The sequence below is a fragment of the Thunnus maccoyii genome, chromosome 8, assembly GCF_910596095.1.
Source record: "Thunnus maccoyii chromosome 8, fThuMac1.1, whole genome shotgun sequence".
Classification (NCBI taxonomy): domain Eukaryota; kingdom Metazoa; phylum Chordata; class Actinopteri; order Scombriformes; family Scombridae; genus Thunnus; species Thunnus maccoyii.
The window spans coordinates 19,532,239-19,551,497 of record NC_056540.1 but is presented as its reverse complement, the minus strand read 5'-3'; the positions used below and the strand labels follow the sequence as shown (position 1 = coordinate 19,551,497).

Below are 19,259 nucleotides of genomic sequence, written 5' to 3'. Positions count from 1 at the left end.
GGCTGACCATTAGAAAAATAAAGCACCCTTAAAAACATGTTGTAGTTGTTGTAGCTGACATTATTGCAATAAGTTGATTTTGGTGCAGTGTTACTCACTAGTTTAGATTATTTGGGTCAGTGCAGTCTAAGCTGTAGCCTGTAACCTGAGCCTAGGCAGGTTAAATGTTTTACAAATGTATTCTTTTATGAAATCTGGAAGGGAACCTTTACTTTAGCAGTTACCCCGCTAACGGACAAAACTCCTCAAAATATGTTACATTGCCAGTGACAACTGCATCAGTCAAGCGATCATTCACCAAACTGAAAGTGATCAAGACTCAGCTTAGAAACAGACACTCTCAGATCTTCTGCTGTTGTCCATCAAGAGGGACATCCGAATCGACCATAATGAGTTCATGAACATTTACAAACTCATGGCCAAAAGAAAATGTTTTGCTTTTCGCTTCCCTGAGAAGACTAGAAGACTAGAAGAAGACTTTCCTGAGAAGGCTAATTCTCAAAATGTTAATAGTTCCATGTTTTTACTACAGATGAGTTTGAGAAATAAACATTTAAATCCCATTCCCTGTATTTCATGACAGAGATGTTTGCAACATAAGAGTTTAAAAAGTAGATCCTTTTTAATACAGAGGTGTTTTCCTTACATTCTGAGTCACCCTATAAAATGTAACCCTTAATTGACAATGTAGCATTTTTACCAAACACGCATCATTGTTCTCTGCTGATGGGGACCCATTCAATGTATCAGGTGCCCCTGAGACAGCCTGAGTCCGCTATTGACAAAAACGCTGTCTCTGTTAGAGTATGTACATGCCGGATGTACAAATGCACAACAACCATATCAACTTCCTCCACCCATGAAGACAAGACTTGAACCCTTTGTCATCAACTCTTCCTCTCTTGTCTTCTCCAATGTAATGAGGCAACCGTTTAAAGCATAACAGCAGCCATTATGTCCACCTGATCCGTTATTTGAGTGTTGTTTAACCCTCCAGTCTGCTTCAATTAACACTCGTTTCTTCTTCAGAGCTGTTCTCCTGCTGCCAGGAGGCCACACTGATGGCCTGGCCCAGAGAGGTGATGAGGGAGGTCAGACCGATGAGGTAGCCGTCCTCTCTGTTCCCCTCGGCCCATGGGACATTGTGTCGGAGCTCGCTTGTGTCAGGCATAGGGTTTGTCTTTCCAAAGTCTATCATCCACACATTGGCCTTGCTGCTGTGGTCGTGGACAAAGAGAAGCGAGCTGCCAATCACCTGATCAGGTCAAACATAAATATTGATGTAGATTCATTACAAGAATATAGATTTGAGTCCAGAGATTTGAATATAAATTGGTGTTAATAAACAAACAGCTAACAGATCTTTATTTATACCATGATGTTTTGCCTCTTTTATGCAGTAGCTGCTACTTTAATGACACCATTTTCACTTTCATTTAATATCATTTTAAAGCAAAACTGTCCGTGTATGTAAACCAACCTCATGGGTTCTGAAAAATGGTGAATTCTTCAGTGCGTGATTCAAGGCCAGGAGTCTGGAGTGGTACGCTTTCTGAGAGATGGAGATACAAGTGTTACACAGGCTAATTTAACATTATATTCTAACATAAATTTATATGATATATATTATTTTCATATATGTTTGGGTTCACTTTAGTTGTCATTGTGGTAAATTTCTGTTCTTGCATGCACATACATATGTTTATACTGTTTAGAGCGGCAACGATTAGACGTTTAATCAATTAGTCGATCGAAAAGTAAAAACCGTGAAACTCTCTGGTTCCAGCTTCTTAAATGTGAATATTTTCTGGTTTCCTTAAGGACGGTTAAGTGAGTATCTTTGGGTTGAGGGCTGTTGGTTAGGACAAAAGAAGACATTTGAGATTGCATCTTAAGCTTTGTGAAATGGTGATCATCATTTTTCACCACTTCTATAGCCATTCACTAATCAACCAATCGATTATTCAAGAAAATAATCAACAGATTAATTGTTTGTTGCAGCCCTTATACTGTTTTTACTGTGAACGTTTCTGCTCAATATCTTGTACAATATTTTTAAACCCTAACAGCTCTTTTCACTTAGAATATATATTTTTATTTATTCTTAATGGTCAAATTTTATATGTATGAATGTATTATCATTATTATGCAGATAAATCATAGCACTTTACCCACAAGAGAGCAACTGGAGACACTGAATCTGAACAAAAATCAGATTTTTATTTTATGTCAGTTTTTGAGGATTTTTAGATTCTGTTCCATCTGTTTTAATTAGATACTGTTTTTATATAATGAGATGGATAAACGGCAGCAGCAACAACATGAGAACAATCGTCTCCTTTTCAAAAACACCCTGTTCGCACTGTCAGTTACACACAGTAACCGGTTTTAGATTATTTAGTTAATGGTCTTTGTTCACCATTGTATAATTTAGGACACCTTTTGTAAAATAAGTGCAGTGTAACTAATGTTTCTAGGACAGACACAACTGACCAGGATGTCCAGCTGACTCTTGGTGAAGTAGAGCAGGGCCTCCGTGAGCTGAGCTAAGGACAGAATTTTCCTGAAGTCTCGTTGGACACTGCCGTCCTCCATCTGTCTCACAGAGAGAGAAATACAACCACACAGACACTCAGCAATTCAACATTTAACAATTAAACTATTCAAGTTGGTATTTTAGGGTAATATGAGTTATGCAGAGATTTTACCATGATGCCCTCAATCCGGAAGCCCAGCGTGGACGTTGAACTGGTCGTATCCCTCCACTGAAGGTAACGCCACTTGGTCACTCCTTTCTGTGCGTGTTCCTCTGCTGACGGAGCTGATGGGTCTACTTTAATCATCTTCTGGTACATGTCACTCCGCAGGGTGGCTTTGGTCCGTGCTTTTGTCAGTTCCTCCTCTTGGTAGGTTCTGAGAAGAAACTCTCATTAGGGACTTTGTATAGAAAAACATACTGATACAGGGAAAAACATTAACAGTGTTAGTATTTCTAGATCGATCAGGGGTAATTTGAACACTATGTTTTAGTTTTGAACAGCCACACTAGAGTCAGGCTCTATGAATACACATTTACATATAATAATTTGGGAATTACGTCCCCAATTTAGCATTATGGTTGAAACCGGCATCAGATATAATCAATGCCACACAACAAAGTTAGATTTCTAGACTGTCCAAGTCACAAACAAATAATCTAAGGCAATTATTTAAGAATCCAGAGCAGCTACTAAATGGACATTGAGGTGAGATTGTTTTGTCAACTGCTGTTTCCAAGGTCAAAGGTCAAGAATGAACTTTGAACCTCAGCTTTTAAACCAACACAGATGAGACGTTGCCTTAAGTGCTCAGAAAACTGGACATTTGGACATCTACACTCCCACGACAACTGGAGACTTTCCATCTGCTGATGATGATCATGTGACAAGATCGAAAGCTCCAGAACAGCTACTAAATGGAACATGAAGTGAGACAATTTGGTCAACTATTTAGGACTCGTAAGCCAAAAAGTGCCTGTACAGTAAGGTGAAACAGAGTGAGACAAAGTGGAACATAAATGAGGAAATGTAGTGTCCAATGTCTAAATTACTGAAACTAAGAGATGGATCGGAAAGCTTGTAAATAATCTAAATATACATAAAATAAAAGAGGGCAGAAAAACATTCTTGTGTTCGCATTAATTCAGTCATTAACACTACAATATAGTTACAGCAGTATAGTAAGAACACCACATGCACCACCTACATACACAAACCTCTTTCCACACTCACATTAATAACCTTGTAAAGAGACTGAAACTCAAAGTTTTTTATTTCCGTTTTAAGAAGTGTTCGGTCCACATTTTGAACTGTCTTAGATTATGGTGACTCATCACTGTGATTTATACATGTTAATTGCTCACTAAAAATACAGAGACCATTTTCATACTCAGATCATCTAGATGGATAATCTTCAGTATCCCTAGAGTCTGCTCAGAACACTGCATTTACATATTATGCACCCTGGGCTAGGAAGAATTTAAACCTTATCTGGAAACGTGCCTTTATATCAGGCATTCAAGCATTACATTAAAAAAATGTTTCATGATGTATGATTTATTTGTTTTAAATTTAAGTTTAATCTCACTCATATTTCTGAGATCCTGTTTTGTTGTGTTGGATGTGATTGTTGTAAATTAATGTATTTTTATGTAATTCTTCGACGCCATAAACATTTTCTCTGGATAAAACACTGTTCTCAAACCTACCTGACTCCCATCTTGCAGTCCATGATAACAGGTCTCCTGAGGCCACTCAGCAGGTCTTCCAGGCGGATGTAGGAGTGTTCCCCCCTGGTGATTAAACCGTGGTACTGCGGGACAAAAGGTCTCAGCGGGTCTCTCATCAGGGAGTCCAGACACTTGGCCTCCACTTCACTGTACAGTTTCAGCACTTCCCCTCCCTCGCTCAGCTGCAAGTTACCTGATGACAGACTTAGTTCAGTAAAGCAAGAAGGCAGACTGTGGATATTATCTGATGTCAGGATCATTCTACCAGTTTGAGAAGTGTCACAGTTAAACTCCTAATCACTAAAATAAACTGTATGGAGTGGTGATGTATTTTTATGACTGCCTGAACAAAATCATCATTACTAACACTGGATTCAATCTTCACTGAAGCTGCATAGTTTATGATTCATTACTTAGGTCTACTGTAGTCTACGTATGAGATAACAATCCCTTACATAAAGATCCTTAATCTGATATAATCTATTCTAAAACACATTGTATAAATAAAAATACACAAGATAAGATTCCTGAAAAGCTGACTTTCACAGCGGCACTAATGTATGGGGCAATGTGAGCTATATATAGTTAGCAGAAGTGTTGAGACACATGCAGTAGTAGTGAATGTAATATCCTACCATGTTTGTGCAAAATGTGTGCATGGTTTTCACTGAAAGTTTCATAGTGTCTTGTGTGTGTGTGTGTGTGTGTGTGTGTGTGTGTGTGTGTGTGTGTGTGTGTGTGTGTGTGTGTGTGTGTGTGTGTGTGTGTGTGTGTGTGTGTTTGTGTGTTTGTGTGCCTTGGTGTCCGGCCAGCTGGACCCAGGAACTCTGTCGCCGCAGCGACCAGTGCATCATGGTCAGGTAGGTTTTCCAGGAACGACACTGAGGACACAAAAGAAGAGCAGAGGACGATATTGTTGGACAGATGAATTTTACACACAGTTGAATCTCTACTTCATGCAAAACAAGCACTGAGAACAAAGGTCTGTGTGAGGAAATGTCTTGAGGCGGGGCTGAGCTCCAATAACCTTTTGCATTGTTGTGGTTCTTCAGGCAGATCCTAAAAACAGATTCTGAATTATGAGTTCATATATGCGGCTACAAGAGCCACCATTACACCAATCCATCCATTTAGCCTGTAGAGAGCCACAGGGTCTATAGAGGCATGAGCAGCACACCCTGGACAGGTCAACAGCTATAAAACATACAGACATATGTACCTGCAGACAGTTCAGAGCTTCCGATTCACCTAAAGCTGCATGCAAATGAAAATGTCCAGATGGACAGCAGGTTTGAATCCAGGACTTTGTTACTGTGAGGTGACAGTGAGCCATTGTGCTTTTCTGATACTATACCCATAGATGTAAATGAACATACGCATTTATTCCTTTGACTTCAGCCTACAGTAAGGCTCAGACATATGGATGACAACAAAAGGTTCCCATATCATATCTCAAACATGTTCCCATTATTATAATTTTCAGTCTTTCCTAATTGAAAATGATATCTGAGACATTTTTAAGGGAGATTATACAGAATAAACACCTCTTAGGTCTTCCTTGTGTTGGTACATTTGTTGTTTACAAACAGAGCATACTTCAACAGTTATGATCTGTTTTGTATATACACAAAACAGCTGCTACCAGATAAAGGCAAAGCCAGTGACAAAAAAACAAAAAAGCAAAGGGAGCTAAAGTACAGTAGATCAGTAGAGATGCCTCAACAAAAAGTGGAATCAAACATTTTCATACTGTTCAGGTCAAATTGGACCCATTTTTACACTTTTTACACAGAGCAGTAAAAACATCACCCATTTATTAATGACTGATGAGGTGTTTATGAATGAAAAATTGATTTTTGGTTCAGAAGTTTGATATAAAAACTAATTATGAGGGGATACTGTGACGAATCAGAATATGAGCAATATAAGCGTTCAAAAAATTTGTTTCTTATATGATATTTAAGACTAAATCGTTCAAATTCTAAATGTTACTGTTTTGGGCACCAAGATGTTAAATTCATCACATTTGATTTGACAACATATACAGTTTGCTGCTCATGACAATACACAACACAAACTGCACTGACAAAATGAACTTCTACTCCCCGGTCTGCTCCCCTATACTCTCATATCTGCAGCGGCCAGGCATGCAAACGCCATTCAAATCTGACCATGTCAAAGTCCTCTTTCAAACCCATGCAAATCAACAGGACCTCAGGCGCAAAGACCAGTTGAGAAAAATAGTTTTGTAGCCTCTTCCACAGAAAACCAGAACAGCCAAAATGCACAGGTGTGAAACCTGTTGCATAGATTGAGAGCTGAAAATGTTATTCTACATAATTAACTGTGATGTATAGCTGCTTCCATCTATGCATTCACTGTTTATCTCACCTTCCTGAATGCCTTCCTCTTGGAGCCAGCATCCTCTCCTTCAGTGAAGACGTCATCGCTCTCTGCCGAGGAGAAGTTGATGGAGGCACAGGAGGAGGTGGAGGAGGAAGATTGCAAAAGCTTGGAGAGGATCGGATGTGGTGTGGACCGCTGATGTGATGTGGAGCCCTCTCTCAATTCTGGCAGCTCCATAAGCTCCTCACTATGCTCTCCTAGGGTCTCTCCACTCCATTCGCTCTCTCCCTCTATTTCGGAAACAACAGAGCTGTTCCTCTCTTTATCCTCTTCTTCATTTCTCTCTGTCTCAGCGTTTGGGTTTCTACGTCTCCAGTGTTTCCCTTCGCCTTCCCTCTCCTGGTCATCACGCTCCCTCTCTATTGCAGTCTCCTCCACTCTTCTTTTCCCGCTCCATCTTCCTCTCGCCCATCCTTCTGCATCAATGTCATAGCTGCCCCCCAGCCTCTCCTTCCTCCTCATCCTCCATTTTGCCCTCAGTTCATCACTTGCACAAGTCGGAACTAGCTCTATGTCTTCTCGTCTTTCTGTGCCTTGAGCCTCTTCATGTCTGAGATAGGGCTGGTGATCAATGTGTGACTCTGAATCAAGCTCATTGTCCCAGTCTCTGTCCTCTCCGAGTCCACCTATACACTGACTGTAAGGGGGGAAACTTTTTGTTGACAGGAGCTTGGGTCTGGATTTCACTCTGACCCTCTTGCAACTGCTGGAAGGCCCTTCACTGATCGACAGATGCTGGTGCGTCTCATCTGATAGTCTGGCAGAAAAGTCATTATCCACCTCTCTTTCTTTCTTCACATCCTCCATGCAGTGATCATCCGTAGTGTCCATGTTTGTGTCCAGTGGGGAGAACAGACGGTGAATCTACTTCATGTTTCTTCACTCTGGACCCAGCATGTGCTTGTACAAAACAGGGAAATGTTTACAAGAGATGCAAAGTTTGGATTATGTTTGAGGAAATGCATTTACAAGTCTAACAAGCCTCGAGAAATGTTACTCGGTTTTCGTAAATTGACGCACATTTAGATGTAATGCAAAAAAAACCCAAAAAAACATGTCTTAACCTACCTTACCTTACCTGAGATGTCGTAGAAAGCTCCGTGACAGTAAGCTGCATGCCTGTCTGTTCCTGCATTATCCCTGCTGGTGCCGTATTTTGCATGCAGTGACGTTGTTCAGTTTCCAAAGCTTCAACCAGGGCCGGCCGCTGGAATGTCGCCAACAGTGCCACAGGCCAAGAGGACATCCAGGAATGAAGCCGCCTGTGTCAGATGTCTGGATGGAAGCAGGAGTCAGATATCCTCCCACCAGTGATAAATGTGCACTCTCTGGGTTAACAGTTTGAAGGCATCTCTCCTGATTATGTGACAATCAAAGGCCAGATGTTTTTGTACAGTAAAAAAAAGACACAGTTTTGTCTCACATGATTTAATCATGATGTTACATTTTGCTCAAGTAATGAAAGGATTGACAACATTTCAGTTAGCATGATAGGTGCAAAATGCAATGGAAACAACACCACAGGGTTACATCTGCCTGTAAAATATGACATGTTCCTCTAACTTTACAAGGAAACTGTTTCAAGTTATGTTTAGGTTATTGTTAAATTCACTTAAATCTAATTGTATTTACTTAATTTTTATTAATTTAATTTTTAAAAGTTAAGTTTTTACAAGCTGTAAAATATGAAGTAAACTTAACGTGTTCTTTCTAACTGTATGTAGCTTTTGGACAGTTGTTTTGTTAAGTGAAAGAAATTAGGAACTCCCTGACAGTCAGTGGCATTTTTAGAGTGTATTTGTGCATGTATTTGTCATAGGTGAACATCAGGCGTCCGTTTCACCAATTGTGCAACACAAAACGTGCAGTTTCATTATTTCCTCTTGCGTTAATTTTGACATGTTTAACCAATCAAAAGGAACATCATACTAAAGGACTTTAGAGCTCACACATGTATCTATAATAAGGTGACAATCCTTTGTGAAATGTGTGAAATGCTTGCAAATCACTTTTGTGAAATGAGCCCCAGATCAAGACTGTACAGTACATAGTCATAAAAAAGGCTACGTGAATGTGAGATTTCTTTGGAGTGATGAGGGTTCATATGTCAGTCTCATAAATCACAGGGTTACCATTAAAGCTGAAACACTGGGACACAGATGTAGGAGTGGGACTGGTAAAGCTTTACAGCTCAAACAGGACAGACAAGCCATCACCCGGCATATTTGTCGGCAGGTACTTTCTGAGTCATTCTCTTATCTTCATCCTTACATCTCACTATCAAGATCGCTCTCAACACATTCTCCCTCCTCTTTATTAATGGCCTCAGGCTGCCTCTGACTCATTTATTCCACTCTGACCGAGTGTGTGTCTGTTCTGCTGCTCTGTGCCGTCACCAAAGCGAATGTGGCGTCTCTCCTGGCTCCTTTTTGTGGGGGTTATCTGGAGGGGACCCAGCAGCTCGGCAGTACCTGCCAGAGAATTTATTTCTGCAGTCAGACACATATTGCAAATAACTTGAATAACACTGAAAAACTGTGTGTCTGTGTGTCTTTGTACTTGCAGCAGCATCTTCTTCGTTCTCTCCCCGGCTGTTGTCTGTGTTTTTCTCCCTCTCCGATGGCAGTCCATCTGTTCTGAGCTGTAAACAACGAAGAAAACAAGCAGTCAGAGCTTGTTTAGTCTGAGCTGTAACACCTAGGAGGGACCGGGTAATAATCCACACTCACTTAAACACAATCTCATTAAGTAACTGTGCAGCCAAGCGGTTAGAAACAGGATGCTGCATGCAGTGAGTACAACCTAGAATCTGTCCAACGTTAACCTATGTCCTCTCACCTGCTCTGGCCTCCACTCCACTTTCAACAGAAGCCTCAAGTAGCTGAGGATGAAGAGGACACTGAGGAAGATGAAGTTACTTGACACGCCCACCAGGGCTGATAGGACAGGGTAGTAGAACAGGAAGTATCTGATGAAGGGACACAAAGAAAAACAAAGAAAACAGTAGTTGTTATGATGATCTGTTAATGGATTTTTATAGGAGAATTACTTTTAGCAACACACAATGTGTATCTGAACTGCTGTATGTGAATTATAAGTGTGGGAGGAGACATAAATTAACCAAGAGAGTTTTTCCAGTGAAATAAAAGTAACAATAATTGTCTTTTAGCTGCATATACTGCATTGTGAGCTATTGAGGCTACTGCTGGTGGATAAATGAGTGTCTCTTCCTCCTCTGAGTTGATGAAGTTATTGCTCTTTCTGAAGGACTGTCACCAAAACTTGATGTTTAAGGAGATTTGTAACACATTTTCTTGATAGTAGCAGCTACTCAGCTCTGTAACCACTGGCTCTAAATTTCATCTCATGGTCTTCTCATCATAATTTGACAAGCTTACATTATTAATTTCTAGTTTACATTGTGGGCGTATGTGGTGTTCTATTTTGTGAACCTTTGTATTTTGTAATATGTGTCCTGTGTGTTTTTTGCTTTGTACTGTTGGTTATTGTGCTGTTATATGTTTTAATTGTGACCTGCCTGAGAGACTGCAGATGAAAATTAGCTCTAAGCTAACTCTGGTACAGTACATCAAATGGTAACACTGTACATGGTCCCAATAAATACAATACAACAACAAATATCTACACATGATGTCATACTGTAGGAATTTAGACAGCTTTCCACAGAAATCAGACAAACTATCTGTTGCAGCCTCATTCAAATATAGATTTTTCCTTTTTTCTCTGAGATATGTAATGTGATTTAATCTGTTTTATGTTACAGCATGGTGTATAGATCAGTTTGATATTTCATACTTTGGTGCAGGTTTTTCTGCAGCACGTAGGCGACTCTCACCTTATACCAGTGAAATGAGCGTGAACGTAGAACTGAGATGAGTAGATCTGCACCTTGTTAGACAGGATCTCAATGACGGCTGCGGTTGAGGGGGCATACTGTTCATGAGGAAAAACATGTTAGGTAGGTTTTAACATGCACACACACATCACCACAACCTCACATACTTTCACGTTTCACTTTCACAACGTTCAGCTCATGATAGTTGTAAAACCTGCCTCTTTCTGCTTGCACTTCTGGCCTCAAGTATGCTCACACACTCACTCACACAGCACACAGCAGTCATGACTCACAGGATCGTCTGTGTAGTCTGAGAAGAGCTCCACCTCCAGTGTTTGTTTCTGCTCAGTGGCTCCGGTCAAGAATGCCGGGAGGAAGAGTAGCGTTCCAATGGTCCTCAGCAGGTCTGAACGGTATCGCAGCATACTCTGACCACAACAGGACAACACAGTCAGCCTGACTTACACACCTTAGTTACATCAAAACTTTTATTTTCTCATACATACCGTAGCTGATACTTTAAACACAGATGAGGATTCAAAAGATTCAGTGATGTCACAATGAATATTTGTAAGTAGTGCTTTGATGGATGTAAAAGTTTCACCTTCTCATTTACTCAAAGATGCAACTCTGTGCTATGTGTTAAATCAACAAGAGCTGATCTCAGTGGACTTTGATTAAGATTTTTACTCTAATTTAGTCAGTTCATCCCCTCAATGATCAATACTGAGTGAATAAAAAATTAGAGACTTCTGCACAATGTAATGCAATGCAACACAACAGCCTTGCAAGATACTTTTATAAAATCTAGACTGAAACTGAAGTTGTATCTGTATTGAATCAGTTTTACTGATTTACAGCATTTTTTGGATGTTTTATATATCAGGCAGCATTATGTTACTGAAAAGTTTCTGTCCATCTATTTAACAAATATGAAGTAGAATAATATTAGAAACACCAGACAATATAATGCAGTGAACACTTCTCTGATATAATCTCAGACTTCATAAATTTTTCCGGTCACTCAGTGTTTAATAGAGTAATTAAAGTCACTCATGTCATACCATGTCTTTCCTCACTTAAGCTGAGCACTGAGATCACCTCTTGTTGCAGTTTAGCTCTATAGCGAAGCATAAGCAGTCTTAATCTGGCTCTGACCAGGTTGTGTGATTAAAAGGTTATTGTGCGTCAGCGCTGTACTCACAAAGCGAGAGCTGGAGGCGGACAGCAGTTGTCTTGCCTGAGAAACACACAGCAACGCAACAGTGAATCACTGGAGTTTGCAGGAACTAGTAATCAAGCACAGTTTGATTGTATATATACACATATGGCTGCCTAAAGGAGCTGAGCTAATCTCACAGAGCAACTCACAGAGCGAGCAGAGGAGGCAACTTGCCCCCCATCCTGAGAGAAACAGGTTGTCTTAATCATGAACATCCCTAGATCATGATTGGCCGGAGAATCAGGCATCTCCAGCTGCAGAGAGATCCGATAGGCCTGGCCGAATGTCAACACCTGAATATAAAATTTTTTGAAAAGTTACACTCCTGGGATAATTTCTGTGAATGGATGTATGTTTAACACACAGAGAGATACTGTACACACAGTAGATACATAGATAGATGCAAACACATAGACATACATGTTTCTTGTTTCTCATCAGAGAGATGTTGGCCACAGGATAAGAGCACCTAAAGGAGCCTTGAGATTCACAGTCTGTCCTACAGACAAAAACATGAATGAGAGCAATCAAACCCATAGTGACTACAGTGTGTGTTTTCCTGATGCAATACGTCACATACACACCTGTAGTAATAGTGCACAGAAGTGGAATAAGCTGCCTTGGGCATGTAAGAGTAGTAGAAGCTCCCATATAAAAAGGCGGCAACCCAGAGGAGCAGCAGCACAACAGAGAACACAACAAAACCCTGTACAGCTCTCTGACGGGCACGTGACATCACCATGGCGACAGCATCCTGGAGCCTCAGCAGTGCCCGACCAATGAGGACTGTCAGTTCTTCACCATCTTCTGGGCGCAGATGGCTTGTTCGATCCATTGAATCTAAAGATCTTCAAATAAAGCGACGACCAATTAAGTTAATGAAATTATCTAAAAAACAAATCAGGAAAAGGAGAAAACATAAAAACAACTTAGAAAGATAAATGACCCACGTTATAAACACAAGCTAAAAGAAGTAATTAACAGAAACATACTGACTCCGTTTGGCTCACGGTGGTGGAGATTGAAACGTTTTCCAAAAAGTTATCTGATCCACATTTTCATGTAAAAAAAGACACATTTAGCATTGTGTAAAGTCATAAAAATGCAATGTGGTTGATGATGCTATGATCCCATGAGGCCAAAGACACAAGCCATCACTGAGAGCACCGATAGCTGTGAAACCACCGAGTCCAATCTCAGTCACAGGCAAAAGTCTTTCACATCTGATGACTCCAAACTGCGTCATCAGTCAGCTGCTATTCTGACTGTTTTATCAAGAAGCCGAGAAGTGACCAAGAAATGTGTAACAGCTTGTTTTGACTTATTATGCATTGTGTAAAAAATGAAAGTGGACTAAAGGTATTTATCAGTTCTCCACAATAAACTCCAAATATCTGGAAAATTAGGATGTTTACCTCCTCATTTCATGTGACGTAAGTTTTAATCACATTTGAGTGATAAAATAAAATTAAACAGAAGGAAGGGGACTTGCTGAGATTTTCAGTTCAAGAGTTATGCTGGCCAAAAAGGATAAAGCATTTGTAACTATAAATATATTTTGTCCAACGACGCATTAAAAATATCTCTTTTTAAAAAAAACATATGGTGTCCAACAGCAGCATGCCTGTAACAGTCATCTGTAGCTATAAAAACTCACCGCTGGTTTCTGTTGGCCAACTATGAGCTCTTAGGAAATCATCTGTTCCACTTCTGCTTTCCCTGAAGTCTTTTGGTCCACGGCTAGACGCTGCCTTGATGAAATGTTATGAACTGCCCTGCTTACGAACCCCCCAATAACTTATCCCTGGCTCCTAAAAAGCTGTCATTGGACAGGGTGTAGTCCATCCCACATGACGAGAGCTGCAGCTGCTGCCAACTGGAGCAGAGTTCTTAGCGTAGAACAAGACACTGACAACAAGGCTTCAGCACTTTGTGATATTTAAGAGGATTTGGACGGCAGCTTATTCCACAAATTATGTCCCATAAGAATATTTTGGTGACACTTATAAAGTCGATTTAAATAAGCTATATGTAGAACACTACAAACACACAACAGGAGTTACTGTTTTCTTCTACCCACACTGGCTATAGTGTTGAAATTATAAGTTGCCAATATTTATGAACCTCAGCTGTTGACCTCTTGTTTATTTTCTGTTGTTGTTTCTGGTTTTTGTCCTATTATCCAGTGTAGTAATATCCAACAGCGCTCCCAAGTGCCAAAAATGTTCATAACTGATGTGTGGAAACTATCTTTAACATTAATCTTACATTTCATGAGTGTTACTGACTGCAAAACACTTGGAGAATGTTTCTGCATGTAAAATTGACTTATATGAATGAGCGTATCAAGCTTCTTGACACATCAAGAAAGTGTTTGTGAGAAGGTATGTTAATAGAAAGAGTATCTACTGTACAATAAATACCCAGGTAGCAGTTTACCAGGTTATGTCATTAACTTACAATGTTCAAAGTGAAATTAGCAATTTTAAAAGGTGTTATCACATTAAAAACATCTGGATGACATCTGGATGTTTATGGCTGTGAGCTGTGATTATGGATTGTGTTTAGATTTTCTATTCTAAACTGCAAAAGCATTAAAAAGACTCATTGCCACGTTACCTTAAGATCTCTTAAAATTAAACTGAAATCCTGGACCCTAAAATGTTATGTTTAGAGAATCAGTGCAGAACTTTTTGTTACCAAGTGTTTAATACATTTTGGTAGATATATATTTTTTAAAATCACAAAAACAAGATATCATGGACACAGGACACAATAATTTTTCCAAGAAATCCAAAATTAGATATTACTTCAATCACAAAGAAGTGAATAAAACAGACCACAGTACTGATACAAATCCTCAAAAATCAATAATGCCTCTGAGTGCAGGATTGACAAAAACAAAGAATAAAGAAAATATTTAGATATATGTATTTATTTAGATATAAAAGAAAACAAATGAACTGAAAAGAGAAATTCATGTGTATGAAACAAAATACATGAGTTTCAAATCCCATCCTAAACTGAGGAGATGTAGAAATTTGACATAAACATCGAGGAAATTCTCTCTCTCACCGACAGAATCTCCCCACAGGACAGAAAAAACCCGCCAAAATGTCTTCAAGCGTAGAAGAAGACTCATTCGACCAATCACACGCCGCGACTGGCGTTAACCGGAAGGAGTTATATTTACTTCATTTTCACAGAAGCTTTGGAAAACGTCTGCGAGGTAAACCACTGTTTAATATAAGCGAGCGAAACGGTTATTATTCCTACCTCTGTAGTACGGGAGGAATGATGTTTGTTTTAGTTTATTTTATTGTAAATTCTCTGTCAACACCTTGGATGCCAGAGCTTTTAAACGTTTCCCCGACAGTCATTAACTTGGCAGGGAAGATATCAGTTAACATTATTTACTATATATGCTGTAACTGTAACTCTGAACAGACTGTAATAATAACAACAAATATTAATCATTCAAATTATGATTAAATGAGCACAGATTATTTTTATTTATCATACATTGCTGTGGACTAGAGCTGCAATGATTAGTTGCTTAATCATTTAGTCGATTGACAGAATACTGTTTTGATAATCATTGTGTAGGTTGTTTTTTTCACTTTTTAAGCAAAATATTTGATGGTTTCAGGTTCTCAAATTTGAGAATGACTTTTCCTCATCTTACATTAAAGTAAACTGAATATCTTTGATCAGACAAAACAAGACATTTGATTTCCTCACCTTTGGCTTCTACTAAATTGTGATGGGCAGTTTTCACAGTTTTTTATGCTTTATAAAGCAAATGATTAGTTGATTAATCAAAAATAATAATAATCTGAATCTGACTGTGCTCACTTCAGGAGCCAGTGGATACGCCTGACACAACTAGGGCTGCAAATAATGATCATTTCATTATCGATTAATCTATCAATCATTTTCTTGATTGATCAATTAGTTGTCGGAATTGTCAGAAAATGGTGAAAAATGTTGATGCCTGTTTCCCAAAGCCCAAGATGACGCCCTCAAATGTCTTCTTTTGTCTCGATCAACAGTTCACAACCCAGAGATATTCAGTTTACCGGCACAGAGGACTAAAGAAACCAGAAAATATTCATATTTGAGAAGCTGGAATCAGAGCATTTGGACGTTTCTTTCTTTAAAAAATGACTCAAAACAATTTGGTCGTTTTTCAAAATAGCTGACGATGAATTTTCTGTTGATTGATTAATCGACTAATTGTTGCAGTTCTAGTGTGAAAACAGTACCAGAGTGTAATTTGTCGTTTTGTCCTCTCCTGTCTTCTGGCTGCAGGATGACCTGTAACAGCAGTGTGACTCGTGTTAATGTGTCATCGGTGGGTCAGGCACTTCGAGCACCAGTCCACCTAATGCCCTGTGAGATTGAACACAATGGACCAGCCCAAGTCTCACAATACCTCACTGCTACCACCAAAGACCGCAAATATGGTACACTCAGTAATGTGTCTGTCAGGTGTATTGTTTCAAAAAGAGAGAGTCAGATTGTTTATGCAGCACTGGAGTGATGGAAGTTTTTCTATTATAGAGGACTACACTGTAGTTAATTGTCATCGTACCACTTTGAAGAAACTAAAAAATGATCAGTTGTTAGTGCAGAAGTGATCACCATATGAGATGATTTTCTTACAAATGTAAATAACTAATCTTTTAGAATCCACATTGTTCATAAAAGCTGACTGTCTTGTTTAAATAGCACAGGCTAGCAAGGATAAGGATGTCAACATGACCAACCTCCAATACTGGTTTCACGCCGTGTTGTTATGTTACATTTGTATCCAAGATGAATGGAGAGTGGTGTCCAGCCATACGTCAAGTTACCTCTTGTGAATATTTGGCAAGGACCTTATCAGACCATTCTACTTTATTAGTCACAATACCTGCATCCACGCAAGTCACCAGATGTAATAGATGAAGATTTGCATCTCACTTACTTTATGATTCAGTGGATATGATTAGCAGGAAAATTGACTCCTTTTTTGTATAAATCAAAATACAGCAAATCCTAACATTTCATGGGACGCCATGAAAGCTTGTCTCAGAGGTCAAATAATAGCCTACACCTCAGGTAAATGCAAAGAGTATAGAGATAAAATCCAATCTTTGAAATATGAGATTAAGGAATTAGAAAAACAACACAGACATTCACGTGACAGTATAATTCTCCAACAACTCAAATCATAACAGCTAGAATATAACATGCTTAATACACACAAGACAGAAAACTCAATAAAAAGAATGAAACATAGATATTACGAACAAAGAGACAAGGCAGGTAAACTTTTAGCCTGGCAGATTGAGAAGGAGACAAATATGGTAACATACACAATCAAAAAGGGTGACACATTTACCAGTAAGTCTAGTGAGATTAATGAGGCTTTTCTGAGCTACTATCAATCCTTATACACATCACAAGGATGTAACCTTGTCAGCATAAAGCATTTTTTGGACAAGCTTGAGCTTCCTGCATTATCAGGTAATAATAAGGAGACACTAGAGGGCAGTATTACAAAAGAGGAGGTGATGAAAGCCTTAACCTTACTTGCCTCTGGAAAATCACCAGGCCATGATGGATTCCCTGTTGAATTCTTCAAGGCATTTAGTCCCAAGCTGATAGAACCTACACTCACAATGTGTAATCATAGAAACAGGTAGACTCCCAGAGTCAATGGAGCAGGCACTGATCAGTGTTCTACCCAAACCAGGCAAGAATCCCAAACTCTGCAGCCCATACAGGCCTATTTCATCTTTACAAAAAATGTAGGTAGCAGTTTGCAATTTTAAACGTGTAATCCAAAAAATAATTTATAATTTGAACCAGACTGTTGTCTTGAGTATTGTACTGGGTAAAAAAAAGATACATTCTGCCACTAATAACACTTGTATTTGTGTATGATTCCCATTACAGAGAAAACGGTGTCATTCAGGGGGCGTGGGCTGAAGGGGCAGGAGCTCAGCTGTCCACAGGGCTACACCGGCCTGGTGCTCAAGGAGATCAACAAGACCGGCTCTGACCAGGAGGTAAACACCACCAACGTCATCTGTCACATCACAGAAGCTGACCAGAAGGCTTGTTTAGTCAAATATGAGTCAAGCCTGTAGCCAAATGAGGCATAAAATCTTGCAGCGGGACACTAGTTGTGTGGGAGAGTTTTTATGCCAAATTAATTTGTGTGTGTGTGTGTGTGTGTGTGTGTGTGTGTGTGTGTGTGTCCAGGACAGGACAGTGAGGGTGTCCTCTGTGTTTGACAAGGTGACCTACTGGAACCTGGAAACGGCTCCCAATTCAGACGATACAGTTGTCATGGCGATGGACTGGCCTGAGCTGGCTGAGGCGGTGAGCGCTTCTACAGCTGACTTAAAAAAAAAAAAAAAGGTTTATTCAAAGATGAGGCTAACCTGTGTCACTTAATACTTTTTTTATATATATATAATTCCTTTGCACAAGATAAATCATAAGTGTATCTTTGTGTTGGTCTAATTATCAGGCAAGCCAGTATCACAGAAAAAAACCTTGAAGCACCTTTAGTTATATAATGTAATTATATGGCATTATCTAAGATCAAAGATAAAGACTTGATCTTAGAATATGTAGACTGTAATTTAAGGTAAGTTCATTTATATTATATGAAGACTCAAAGCAGCAGTTCTTTATTACTGTACTTTAGAGCTGCAACGATGAATCAATTATTAAATCAACAGAAAAATAGCAACTATTCATTTTGAGTCATTTTTTAATAGGAAATACTAAAATTATCTGGTTCCGTCTTCTTAAATATGAATATTTTCTGGTTTCTTTAGTCTTATGTGACAGTAAACTGAATATCTTTGAGTTTTGGACTGTTGGTCAGGGACGAAACAAGACATTTTAGGTTGTATCTTGGGCTTTAGGAAACAGTGATCGACATTTTTCACCATTTTCTGACATTTTATACACCAAACAACTAGCAGCATAATTTATTTCTTTCATGCTCTAAAAATTAATCAACAACAACAACAACAATTCTAACAACTTACTGACAGTTTGTGTCTTTTTAGTTATCCGAAAATGAAAATGATTCAATGAAAAGTGGAATTTGCTGTTGTGGCACTGTCCTTTTTTATTGTTTCTCTTCAGTTAAACAAATACTGTCAAAACTGACAAAAACAGCTACATTGACAACAATGTTTCATTTGAATATCATTTGGACGGAAATACAAGGACACAGAGGCAGGTACAATCAGAGCTGGATGCTGATATTTGGTCTCTTCACAGATTCACGGGCCAGTAGAAGACTGAAGAAAAAGACGACTAAGAGGAGGCAGACTGGCTTCGCCTCAGTGCTTCAGGAGTAAAATGTACACAACAAAAAACCGATAGATGTAGTGTTTATATTTTTGTATATATTCTTTTCTAGTGAAATAAAAAACAATTATGTTGAATCTGAGCATTGTGTCCTTCACTGAAACATTACAACATTAACACATCGTTTC

General features: G+C 39.1%; 4 protein-coding genes across 6 annotated transcripts; 1 reads left to right on the top strand and 3 right to left on the bottom strand.

Annotated features, from left to right (window-relative positions):
* Positions 1-1,003: 1,003 nt before the first annotated feature.
* On the bottom strand, positions 1,004-4,758 carry LOC121902336 (inositol-trisphosphate 3-kinase B-like). Its single transcript, XM_042419598.1, has 5 exons — positions 4,247-4,758; positions 2,709-2,913; positions 2,494-2,595; positions 1,481-1,552; positions 1,004-1,255 (listed from the first exon to the last, which is right to left on the bottom strand). The coding sequence occupies exons 1-5, from the start codon at positions 4,525-4,527 to the stop codon at positions 1,004-1,006; spliced, it is 912 nt and encodes a 303-aa protein (XP_042275532.1). The 5' UTR covers positions 4,528-4,758.
* Positions 4,748-7,634, bottom strand: LOC121902335. The gene is made up of 3 exons (XM_042419597.1): positions 6,659-7,634; positions 5,064-5,148; positions 4,748-4,752 (listed from the first exon to the last, which is right to left on the bottom strand). The coding sequence occupies exons 1-3, from the start codon at positions 7,502-7,504 to the stop codon at positions 4,748-4,750; spliced, it is 936 nt and encodes a 311-aa protein (XP_042275531.1). The 5' UTR covers positions 7,505-7,634.
* A 440-nt stretch (positions 7,635-8,074) lies between these two features.
* LOC121901963 (seipin-like) lies at positions 8,075-13,564 on the bottom strand. 3 transcript variants are annotated; one of them, XM_042419072.1, is made up of 10 exons: positions 13,409-13,564; positions 12,336-12,599; positions 12,172-12,250; positions 11,901-12,044; positions 11,734-11,769; positions 10,823-10,957; positions 10,530-10,627; positions 9,512-9,641; positions 9,233-9,314; positions 8,075-9,144 (listed from the first exon to the last, which is right to left on the bottom strand). In XM_042419072.1, the coding sequence occupies exons 2-10, from the start codon at positions 12,584-12,586 to the stop codon at positions 8,999-9,001; spliced, it is 1,101 nt and encodes a 366-aa protein (XP_042275006.1). In that variant the 5' UTR covers positions 12,587-12,599; positions 13,409-13,564; the 3' UTR covers positions 8,075-8,998. The 3 variants fall into 3 exon arrangements, with proteins under 3 accessions (XP_042275006.1, XP_042275007.1, XP_042275008.1); XM_042419074.1 differs by having other exon boundaries at positions 9,027-9,144; positions 9,237-9,314; XM_042419073.1 differs by lacking the exon at positions 11,734-11,769.
* A 1,333-nt stretch (positions 13,565-14,897) lies between these two features.
* On the top strand, positions 14,898-19,213 carry rnaseh2c (ribonuclease H2, subunit C). The gene is made up of 5 exons (XM_042418915.1): positions 14,898-14,980; positions 16,063-16,217; positions 17,695-17,807; positions 18,004-18,123; positions 19,042-19,213. The coding sequence occupies exons 2-5, from the start codon at positions 16,064-16,066 to the stop codon at positions 19,063-19,065; spliced, it is 411 nt and encodes a 136-aa protein (XP_042274849.1). The 5' UTR covers positions 14,898-14,980; position 16,063; the 3' UTR covers positions 19,066-19,213.
* The last annotated feature ends 46 nt before the right edge of the window (positions 19,214-19,259 follow it).